The sequence below is a fragment of the Anabrus simplex genome, chromosome 1, assembly GCF_040414725.1.
Source record: "Anabrus simplex isolate iqAnaSimp1 chromosome 1, ASM4041472v1, whole genome shotgun sequence".
Taxonomy (NCBI): Eukaryota; Metazoa; Arthropoda; class Insecta; order Orthoptera; family Tettigoniidae; genus Anabrus; species Anabrus simplex.
The window spans coordinates 498214092-498226863 of record NC_090265.1 but is presented as its reverse complement, the minus strand read 5'-3'; the positions used below and the strand labels follow the sequence as shown (position 1 = coordinate 498226863).

Here is a 12772-nt window from a genome sequence, read left to right as displayed (position 1 = left end):
GGCAGGGTTTCCAATGAGAAAAGTAATTGATAGTCAGGGAAAATGAAGATGAACAGCAAGAATTACTAAACTATATTAACAAAGCTGCTTTCAACTGCAGTGCCAAGGACTATGTAAACATAGTGATGTGCAAACCAAAACAGACATAATGGATATAGATGGCTTGATTAAGAATTGTGTGGAAAATCAGAAAGGAGAACAGGAGGCAGAGGAATATGGCACTGAGTTGGAAGAAGAGTGTACCAAGATGCTGTCAAGAGTTAAAATGAAGTACGGCAAACTGATTCTGATGTGCTTGATGTGATTTCTCAAGCTACAGTGTTTGAGGAAAGTCGAATGGCTAAGCAGCGTGTGCAGAAAACCCACCTTGACTGTTGGAAAAAATAAATGAATTGGGTGTACAGTGATTTTTTTCTGTTCATTGTAAGTTTTGCTTGTATTTTATTAATTCGTAGCAGAAATATGTAAATACAAAACTGAATAAGGCATGTATACCATTTTACTTTTTCTAGGTATGTTCATTATATGCATGTCCATGGTTTAAATATTTTAGCATAGGCCTACCCCCATGAACCGGAAACCTATCTTTAATGGAAGAATTTACGAGTCCCATTTGATTTCGCTGAAGAAAGGTTTTCCTGTATAATTACATTAATAAGGTGAACAAAGGAAATAAAATAAAAATACACCTGTCTTTAGTTCAAAGATCTCTGATAATTAACAAACAACTCACTAGTGGCCATCATGTTTACAGAATCACAATTTACTAAAGTCCTCAGTACTAGAATTGGTGATTACTCACCTGATATCTTCTTTTCTAATTTTGAATATCACTTTTATCAACCCACGAGTACTTACAATGTTTGTCACATTCGACTTGTTTAGCCTTTGCTAAAAACACTTCTCTTTGAAGATAAAGATGGAATTACTATAAACAAAGATGCCTGATTAAAAACAAAAGTGTAAAGTAGGACAGTATCTTTTTATATAGTGTCTATGGTAACTGTCCAAAAACCTCAACATCACAGATGTAAACCAGAGATACTCAAGAAAAATTTTTTTCCACTTCTGATGGAGACAGATTACAAGAGAGAGCTTCTCACACCTTCTTATGACCACCACCACCACCACCACCACCACCACCACCACCACCACCACCACCACCACCACCACCACGAGTTGGCAGTGTAGTGCCGAATAAGCAAGTGTGGAGTTGATCGTGTTACGCTTTTCTAAAATCAAACTGGGGTTAGTGCAATTAATTGAAATTATTAAGTATCCTTCACATACACCACCATTACTAATGACCTTACAGATAAGAGTTTCAAGCGTAAAGTCTTGATAGAAAGAATAAAGTCCTGCTTCTGTGAGCTGAAGGCATTATTTTAGAGTTTGAATATAAAAACACAACTATGTAGGATTTAGTCAAGGTAAGTTAACTTCTCTTCGCCTCAAATTCCATCACATCTTATGTCAATCCCTTGTGACTGATCACGTTGCCAAGCTGGTACGATTACAACACTATATCAATACAACATGCAGTATAAACTTACCTAAACCCCAAGTACTAACCTAATTTCGTCTTGATTAGGGAAGACACTGTAAGTTTCAATCAGTTTCTTGGGATATCGATCTGTAATCCTCTCTAGGAGATACGAGCCCATACCAGAACCAGTACCTCCAGCTATTGAATGGCACAGCACAAAGCCCTAGAAGAGAAACAAGATGTCTTACAGATACAAAAAAAAAAAAAAAGATTGCAAACTTGGACAGCATTTCTTAGGAGAAGCTCCTTACCTCCAAACTATCACTTCCATCTGCTTCTCGATCGATTATATCAAATATTTCTTCTTGAAGTCGTTCTCCTTGACTGTATCCAGATGCCCAGTTATTTCCAGCACCACCACCATGTTTTGATAAGTATATGTTCTCTGGATTATAGAGCTGAGCATGAACAGAAATAAAAAGGATTTATGAAGTTTCATGTTTACTTCGAAACACTAACACCACTGGAGAAATCACAAAGGGTAAAGCACAAGTTAAGAGAGAAAATAAAACTAACTCCAGCATTTCTCCATGTACAAGAGAAAAAAGTATGTTCTACCACCAAAAGCCTAACTGCAGTAAATGGAATGTGTGTATCAACTCTGCTGCAACTTAAGATGGCACAGATTGTACCTCAAAACATACAACTTTCCAATAATATCTGCCTTATTGTACAATGGACACACTTAGATAAAAATAAATGTGCAGATCTTATATCTTGACCATGCATTGGTGGAACATACAATAGAGAAATCTGTTCATCCTATGCATGTCAATATTTCTTAATCAGTCTTATTAGGCAGGTATTAACAAGGACACAGCTGCTCGGATATTGGTAACCGTTACGATGGTACCACAATGCTTTTTCTGCTTAACGGAGTTTATTTCTGTGTCCTTATGCATTTTAGATTATAATTTGAATTATTTCATTAATATTTCTGTGCATGGGAACCATAATGCACCCGGTGCGTCAGCGGTACTACCGATGAGCTTTCCACCTGCAGTGCTGTTTGATGCAGGTACTGAAGTGGAATCGGGGAAAGAATATTTTGTTCGGTTGTAGATATTCAGACAGATTAATATGTTTTTGAATGTTTCTGACAAAAATGCTGCGTGGTAAAAACAATTGCTATAAAACATACCTAGCCAATGCAGTAGCCTGTACAAACACAGATGATACAGCATTGTTTGGAACCAATTACTTCTGTCTTTTGCAGAATTACATGAAGTACTGTTCAAGACACCAGCCTGGCTGTTCTGGACACACTCTACAGTAGAACACGCAGTCCTGCACTGCTGTCCTTCTTTGTAACCGTGTTTGCACGGCTTCCACAATATATGCCCATTCCCCTAAGCAACACATTTACTGGAAAAATGTGAAAATGTGTTCCTCTAGGCGGTGTGATATATTCTGGGAGTCTACAAGATGGTATTTTTTCCACTGAGAAGGCCCTGCAACCTCACTATTCTCTGTTGACATCGCAGAAAATTATGCTGAATTGTAACGACTACTAACAATCTGATGTCCAATTGGAGCATATGTTTAACAACAGCTTAACAATGCACAGATAAGAGGTCTGCTTGTTTACAAAGGTACTAGCGGAAATAAGAGCTTTAATAAATGGCACGTAGTGCGACGCATGTGTGTCATCGGCACTAAGTGAAAGTGGAGTCATGATACATATCATCATCGGCCGCAAACGTGTTAAAAAAAAGCAATTTGTCATGGAGAGGAGTGGTCATTCACATTAACATGCTACGGCTATGTAACCAAACTCTGCATTCAGGAGATGAGCGAGTTCGAACCCCACCAACAGCTGTCCCGAGAATGGTTTTCTGTGGTTTCCCATTTTTACTTCTATGCAAATGTCAGGACAATTCCTATTCATATACCATAGCAGATTCCTTCCATTCTTCTTTCTCAATTTCTTTCACCATCATTCATTTCATCTTCATTAGCTCCTTCATTGGGGTTGGCATCAAGATGGGCATCTGGCCGTAAAAACATGTCATATAATTTCATGTCTCTTCATCCCCAACAACTTATTAGGAAACAGAATGGAGTAAACCACTACATCAAAGAACAATTTATTATTCGCCGATCTTCACCAATAATATCACAAATGGCTAAAATGTTGTCTGCAGTGATGCTTGTCTGCGGTCTCCTTTCATGAGGTTCATTTTCCATATCTTCTCTTCCTGCCACAAATTTTTTAGCCCACTCATACACTTGAGTCTGTGAAAGTGTTTCTTCCCCAAACTGGGTGCAGGGCCGTCTCAAAGTTTCGGAAGGTCTGGTGCCCTCTTTTGCCAGAAATTTGATAATGATGGGTTGCGCAACAGATGTGTGCACCTCTTGCTCACTCATGGTGTACCGAAGCAGCCCAGCCCTCCACCGTTGTTCGTGCGTGCAAACCCCTTCTTCAGACATCCCCACCAACATCCTGGCGAAGCCCCACCTCTGAATTATTACTGCTTGCTTGCTTGCTTGCTTGTGGTTTAAAGGGGCCTAACATCGAGATCATCGGTCCCTAATGGTACGAAATGAGATGGAATGTTATGACCATTAAAAATCTAGAATCCTCCACCGACCAGATTCGAAAATATGAGGGCAAAGAACGAATGGATGGATATGAAGTTAAAGCAATCAGTAGATCCGACCCGCAATGCCCCACATTCCCAGAAACTAGCGTTAAATAATAGTATTACTGACCAAGTGATTGCGACTAAAGCATAATATTGAATCGATGATGCTTGTAGTCAAAACGGGTCCAAAATCCTGGTCATCGTCCCTTCAAAATGGTACTTATCACTAGGAAAATATAACCATGCTATCTGTCATGTTGCGTAGACTCGTAGTATTCCACACATTATGGTACTACTCACAGGTAATGAAATTAGCACATGTAACACAGACCTATAGTGTTTCGCACACTGCGGTGCAATTTACAGGCAACCCAAACATATGGCATTCCTCACATAAGTGGACTAACCACAGGGACCCGCACTATCCCGTGGTGTTCCTCACATAGTGGGTACTAAGCATAGGCAAGGCAGAACCATGGTGTCACTAATCCCATGGTGCTGCGCACATAGGGGTACGAATCACAGGTACTGTAGAAGCCGGCAACGTACTCTATTGCTACTAATCACAAACCTATTTGGTACCTAATATAGTGGTACCACGTGCAAGTAAAAGCGACCCATGGTATTCCCCGCGTGATGGTAAATATCATAAGTAGTTTCATGGTTCTAACAAAATCATCCCTTGGTCGCCCCTTTTAATTGCCTCTTACGACAGGCAGGGGATACCGTGGGTGATTTCTTCATCTGCGTCCCCCACCCATAGGGGGCGAATTATTACTAACAGCAGTGGTACGTTCAAATTCCCGTTTGTATTTGATCCGCCTTCGTAGCAAAAAAAAAACCTGTTTGTGCGACTGTCACCTGTAACAACCGTTAATTGGCGGTCCCTTCAAAGTCGTTATAACCAGTTTTGACTGTATATATCATAGTTGATGTCTATTGAGAGAGCATGCAAATCATGTTGCTTCTTGAACAATCTTTCTACTAGCCACTATAATAATCTCTATATTCTTCTGTGACACTAATGTCCTCTGTCTAATTATAACTTTGATTCCCAATTTTAGACTCAAAATCTTGTACTTCAACTTAGATGATTCTTCTTCTGGAATAACAAGCTCGACTAGGCTCTGAAGTCTATTCTCCCTCTCCTTACATAGTGAATCTTTACACTGTCTGACTTCCTCTTTTACTGTCTTCCCAACTGTCTAATGTTCTGCCTGGCTAATCTGGTAACTGACATCGTTTTATACTCTGTAAGCAGCCTGACTAATGGCCTGTACTTATTTACTACATCGCTCTTACGATAGTGGTGTCCTTCCTAATATTGCAGCAAAGCTATCTTGTTTAATTCATACAATTGTTGACCTACTTTCATATACCTATTTATTTCTTAGTGAGCAATCCTTGATTTCACTCTGTCGCAAACATGTTTTCCATGTTACCTATACAAATCCCTTTCTATTACAAACATCTACAGTAGGTTTCATAGATATTATCATGTTTCCTGGTACAATTCAATTTCTGTAAGAAATATCTAGGCTTCATAAACCTTATCTGGTTTCACGAACTATCTACTTGATACAGACTGGAGTTCAGTCTTATGATGGAACATAATGTTTGCTGCTGATTCTCATCATACCACTAAATAACTCATAAAACCTGTTTACTACATCCTCGGTTGCAATCTAACATGACATCGAAGTCGTTTCTGCAACAATCACATCTACCTTTATCACCCATACTTTTGCATATTTACACGACTAGGTTTTTCTAATAAACAACCACACGTTGCACTCCACTGTATCACTTTTGACACTTGTTGGGAACACCTCAAGGTTCTTTGTCCTTTTCCCATTTTTTATTACACATTAAGTACATCTTATTATATGACGACCAATTCTACATTCTTCCTAACATACAGCTCATTGATAATGGTAGTATCACATTTCATTACAGAGTTACTTTATTTTACAAGTTGTTTTATGTCGCAGATAGGTCTTATGGCGACAATGGGACAGAAAAGGGAAGTGGGAAGGAAGCGGCCGTGGCCTTAATTAAGGTACAGCCCCATCATTTGCCTGGTGTGAAAATGGAAAACAGAAAACCATCTTCAGAGCTGCCAACAGTCGCGTTTGAACCCACTATCTCCCGAATACTGGATACTGGCCGCACTTAAGCGAGTGCAGCTATTGAGCTCAGTAGACTTACTTTTAAGAAGTGCACAGCTTGTCAAACTGAAGAGGGATTATATCGCTTCCATTAGTCCAAGCCTGCTCAGACATTATAAACATGCTTCAGTGCTAGTCTTACCTGCCTATAACCCACTATCTACGCAAGGTTACAACTGTGCAACCTTAATCGTATGGCCAACTTGCTTGGTCCCTGCATATAATACAAGCTTCCTATAAAACAAGGATGGCCAAGACCATGTCCAAGATGTCTACATATATTCCACTATGCCAGGTACTCAAATCATTAGAATCACTTACAAAATAACTCGGAAGAATATGAACCTACAATGTGAACCACTGTGCCAATATGAACAGATTATATCTCTAATATAGAGATAAAATGGCAATTGCGCACTTGATATGAATAGTAGCTCCTTTCTGAAATTATGAAAATTTAATACACAATTTGGAAAAAGAATACGTACATAATACAATCAAACTATCCCAAGTTTATTAATTACGTACAGATCATATGAACAAATTTCTGTGGGCTATGACAGGCAGAGCATAGATAATCCAGAGTATGAACATATGCCAATTTCAAAACTTTAACTCATGAGTCATAAACCCTAAATACACCAATCAGTATTTTAGGCCATGAAAATCTTTATGACAATATCTAACAGTTAAAAAAAAAAAACACCACATCTGTGTCACTGGGAAATCCCAATAGTAATTTAAAAAAAACTGCACAAAGATTCACTGGAAATTATTGATTCAAACTACTATGCATTTAAAATACCATTTGATAACAAGAGAGTTATAAATGAACAGAATATAGCTGACAGAATACAGAAAGGAGAATGAAGTTTGAAGGTAATGGGTTCAGGTTCCTAAAAGTAATTTTTATCCTGAACACATTTTACAATCTTATTTTAAAATTAAAACACATTTCTAGCTTTGTGAAAACAATAACATGTGCTGTATTAGTCATATTAATACATTTTATCATCAAGTCATATTTGGCTAAAGAAATTGGTATTAAATCTTATTTCTGGTCATTGTTGTTTTAGCCATTCCCGAAGTATTATTCATATGTTTTGTGCTGATAATGCCAAGTGATTTTCTTTTTGTTTATTTTGAATTTCTTTTCCTTAGAAATATATTATTTATTTATTTATTTAGCATAACTGCTAAACCCATACTAACACAGAAGTCCAGCAAATGTTTCCCATTCCCATTAGCTTCCATATCTTCCCCACATTTACTAATCACTCTTTCGTATCCTTCAGTTCTATTCCCAACTCTCGCATTGAAATCGCCCATTAGCACTATTCTATCCTTGCTGTTCACCCTGACCACGATGTCACTCAATGCTTCATAAAACTTGTCAACTTCATCCTCATCTGCACCCTCACATGGTGAATACACGGACACAATTCTTGTCCTAATTCCTCCAACTGACAAATCTACCCACATCATTCGCTCATTTACGTGCCTAACAGAAACTATGTTGCGTGCAATGGTATTCCTGATAAAGAGCCCTACCCCAGACTCTGCCCTTCCCTTTCTAACACCCGTCAAGTACACTTTATAATCTCCTATCTCTTCCTCGTTATCTCCCCTTACCCGAATATCACTTACTCCTAGCATCCAGATGCATCCTCTTTGCTGACTCAGCCAGTTCTACCTTCTTTCTTCCATAAGCCCCATTAATATTGATAGCTCCCCATCGAATTCCATTTCGTTCGCCAAGTTGTTTCCAAGGAGTCCCTCGCCTGTCAAATGGGAGTGGGACTCCATTACTCCCATAGGTCCGAGGCTTGCTTAAAATGTTCTGAGCTCGGTAAATTCATGGCATGAAGTGAGATTGAATCAAGGTGTAGTAAAGCTAATGCAGTGAGCTCGCAGTTGCGATCAACAGTATTCTGTAAGAAGGAAGTCAGCTCCCAGACGAAACTATCTTTACATCGGTCTGTTTTTAGACCAACTTTGCTTTACGGGAGCGAAAGCTGGGTGGACTCAGGATATCTTATTCATAAGCTAGAAGTAACAGACATGAAAGTAGCAAGAATGATTGCCGGCACAAACAGGTGGGCACAATGGCAGGAGGGTACTCGGAATGAGGAGATAAAGGCTAATTTAGGAATGAACTCGATGGTTGAAGCTGTACGTATAAACCGGCTTCGGTGGTGGGGTCATGTGATGCGAATGGAGGAGGATAGGTTACCTAGGAGAATAATGGACTCTGCTATGGAGGATAAGAGAAGTAGAGGGAGACCAAAACGACGATGGTTAGACTCGGTTTCTAATGATTTAAAGATAAGAGGTATAGAACTAAATGAGGCCACAACACTAGTTGCAAATCGAGGATTGTGGCGACGTTTAGTAAATTCTCAGAGGCTTGTAGACTGAACGCTGAAAGGCATAACAGTCTATAATGATTATGTATGTAGTAAATCTGAGGAGTCAGTGACTCTGCTAACATACCTATGAAAGTATTAGTTGTACAGAGAGTAGGCAGTGGACATTTTCTTCATAATTCTTTCATCTACTCTACAGTGAAGTGTGAATTCAGTTAAATACATTTTCACAGGAAAAATTAATTCAGGCAATTCTATTTGTATTGTACCCATCCAAATAGTACCTTATAAGTATAAATGAAGATTTGTTCTATTTCGTATACATTTTACATGCATACGCACTGACTAGGTATCAGCTGAGAGACAGGCCGTCCTGTTGTGAGCCAAATAATGGAACTGGGTCGAGCAGTCAAGGACACCTGAGTTACGTCACAGCGGAGAGCTCGTCCTGCAGCGAAAGTTGGAGAAGGGGCGAAAGAATTCTAGAATAATCTGTACCCCTACAAGAGAGGATGAATCACATTCTCGTATTATGTTTAATCAATAGGAATCCTAATATGTTGATTACGTCATCCTCTAACTTGTTCGCTGGTCAAGAGATTGAACATTAGCCTTCAGTGGGAACATCGAAGAGATAAGTTGAGATGGACGTTAAGTAGATTTCAGTATTAGAATGTCGAAGGAAGAAGTCTAGTTGAATTAGAACAGTGTGAGAAAACAGCATTCTTTAGATCCCAACTACCGCACATTCTAGTACGGTCTGTAGAAAATGTCAAGGTGCAACGTGATCGAAGTGATAGGTCTGGAAACTTCGAGTACTTTACTTTACTTGAACTTTACTTGGGATATTCCTAATAAGTTTGTATTTGGTCTTTGAATTTGAGAATTATTCCACGCTTTCATGGGAACTATTTCATTTTGGAATATATTTGCAACAGTTAAGCCTTTGAGAAGGGAAATTTCTTAGAGTGAGAGTGTAAAGACGTATGATAGAGATTACAACAGAGTGTGAGCGAGTGACAGTTTGAGTATTTAACAAAGTGTTGAGCCACTGTAGAACACCTAAGCTAAGGCCGACAAGAAATAGATGCAGTACATTATTCAATACTACTAGAGAAATAGGACAGCGAATATTGTACATCATTGCACCAGTTAAGTATGATAGTGCATAAAATTAGTGAAATAAAACAGGTGGAGCAAACTTCTAATGTAAATTTTAGTTTCACCCGACTACAAGAGCCCAATCTTTCGTCATGGATCAACGAGGGAGAATTTCCACAGAAACTTCAAGGGATTATCGCCGCAACTCGGTATCATCTGACTGCGCCGATGTCATGAACTTCTATGCCGAGATTGTGTGAGCCAGCACAATGAATCTGTATGTTTACGATCCGCCGTAACTGAGAGGGGACCTGTACTTACGTCTACATTCCAGATGCATTTGTCTACATCGAAACCGTGAGTACCCATTTAACAATATTCTTTCTTTCTGTAGATTCTTCATAAGATTGTGTTCTTGAGTAATTTAATTTCTGCTATTAGTTGGAGTTGTATTTCTTTCATTAAGGTGTTGGTAGAGTAGAGCCTGTATTTCACTGATTCATTGATGGTGTATGTGACTTGTTTAAGATCTTCGAAGATTTATGACTGATATATTGAGGCCTTAATAAAAATAAAAATAATAATAATAATAATAATCATAATAATCATAATAATAATAATAATAATAATAATAATAATAAAGGTGCCTCGGAAAATGTTAGGGGGCCCCCTACCGAAGAAAGTGGAGAGAAACCATATTTGCCCCTACCCATCTACAGCTGGATAAAGGGAAATGATGATAATGGATAGGCCTAATAATAATCATAAAAAGAGAGAGAGATTTATTAAAGAAATAAATAATCATCCGTCCTCCAATGAGGGTGACCATTTGGATTCGGAATACAGTTTCAATTTCAATGGTTTAAAAATATCAAAAGATGAACATTTAATCGTTAATGCTGTTATCTTCTTTTTTTTTCCAGGGTTAGTGGGGGAGGAATGTAACTCACGTTCTCAGGAATAGGTGGAAATGAATGATTTGCAGCGAGTCCCTCAGTATCTGTATTATTATTTTTTCTAACTCGCAGAATGGAACTTTCAAATTTTGTAGGAAGTTCGATGTCTGACTAGGGAGGGTGCCTCTTGCTCCGAAAAGCAAGCCTGTGACAATCCACCAATCAATAGGTATTTTATACTTAGATGAAAGGTAAGGCAAGCACGGAACATAAATAGCTTGCTTTTCTAGGTCCACATCCCGAGCCTGATTAAGGTCTCTTTCAAAGCGAATGGTGGGATCTAAGACCATCGCTTTCACGTCCTCTCTGTTGATGGCTACGATGTCCGCCCTCCGATTAGAGTCATCAGTAGAGATGCAGTGAACCTCCTCGTGCACCTCCCATCCACGCTGTCTCAAGCCTCGAGCAATCGATGTTCTTATACGATGGTGGCGATGGTTGCGCATTAGCTCAGTACTCCGGCAGAATAATAATCAAGATGGTAATAATAAATTTTAGTAGCCGACCTTAAAGCAATGACCTAACTAGAGGATCTATAGAGATTGAGATGTATTCTGAATATAAAATCTGACCATAAATGTATTTCATTTATTAGCCACGCAGTTTATTTCTTCAGAATGTTGTAACTGAGAATAATAATCATGGAAGTGAAAATAATGATTAGGACAGAGGATTTAATGATGTTGTTGAGACATAAATTTCGTGAGTGATAGTTGCAGGATGGATTATAATGAGGAGGGTATTGACGCGTAGTGACCACTAGGGTACACGTTGGTCTTGGTGATACTCATGGTTATAGTCATAGCCATAGTTATTGTCTTTAGGGGATAATAATAATAATAATCATCTTATATCTCAACAACAAATTTTATGTGTTGTGATGATTTAGAGGTAATTCCATGAGTTTGAGTGTATTCTCCAAAGTATTCACGATAAGTGATTGTGGTGGTTAAAGTTCATCTTATTGTGGTTATTTGTCTTTGCATTCTATTTTATTCATTACTATGAGTCGTGTAGGTCATTACTGTAGGGTCTACTACAGGATCCTGCTATTTGCTAGTTGTTTTATGTCGCACCGACACAGATAGGTCTTATGGCGACGATGGGATAGGAAAGGACTAGGAGTGGGAAGGAAGCAGCCATGGCCTTAATTAAGGTACAGCCCCAGCATTTGCCTGGTGTGAAAATGGGAAACCACGGAAAACCATCTTCAGGGCTGCCGACAGTGGGGTTCGAACCTACTATCTCCCGAATACTGGATACTGGCCGCACTTACGCAACTGCAGCTATCGAGCTCGGTACTACAGGATCCTAGGGTTCGAGATTGTCTAATAATAAGAATTAAAAAACCCATACGGTGATAAATCCATTTCCGTAAACTTGGGGGAATTGTATGGTCGCGTGCGATATTTTGCACCAGTATAATTCAAGTTCTTAGGATTTCTTTTTGTTGAATTCTAAGCATATTCACAATGTGATGATTCTGATATGGCCAAATTTAGGGATATTTGGTTGATTATGCTCTATTTCACAGTTAATGATTAATTCAGTTAATGAGAAGATTATTGGTAGTTAAATCGAGAAATAAAATCAAACGAGATCTGAGAAGGAAGAGAATAAGCCAAGGAATTTGAATAAATTTAAAATTACAGAAACCTTATATGTAAAAATTTGGATAAATTTACAATTATAGAAACCTTATACGTAAGAATTAGAATGAAATCCAAAAGAAAAGAAAGGAAAGGAAAGAATTTGAGTGAAATCAAAATTATGGTAACTAGTTGTGTGAGGAGTTGACCATTAAAAATTAAAAGGAATGTCAAATCTTTAAATGCAAGAATCGAAGAGCTATTAAGGAACCTAAATGATTAATTGTTAATTCATGAGTAAAATATAGAAAGCAAGAGTATCTTTTTGGAGCCCAACTTTAAAGAAATGGAGCTCTAAGAATAATAAATTATAATCTCAGTTAATTTATTGGAATGAATAAATTGAAATTTGACAATAGGGGTAAATTTTACCAATAATTAACTAGGAACCAGAGAGGCTA

At 38.3% G+C, this 12772-nt stretch overlaps 1 protein-coding gene across 2 annotated transcripts in view; it reads right to left on the bottom strand.

Annotated features, from left to right (window-relative positions):
- The window catches only part of LOC136857015 (tubulin gamma-2 chain), a 226298-nt gene that overhangs the window by 114879 nt on the left and 98647 nt on the right, over positions 1-12772 (bottom strand). For both annotated transcript variants that reach the window (XM_067135356.2, XM_067135357.2), the window contains 2 exons: positions 1798-1944; positions 1573-1709 (listed from right to left, as the gene is read on the bottom strand). In XM_067135356.2, the coding sequence (XP_066991457.1) occupies positions 1573-1709; positions 1798-1944 (284 nt within the window). The remainder of the gene's footprint in view (positions 1-1572; positions 1710-1797; positions 1945-12772) is intronic.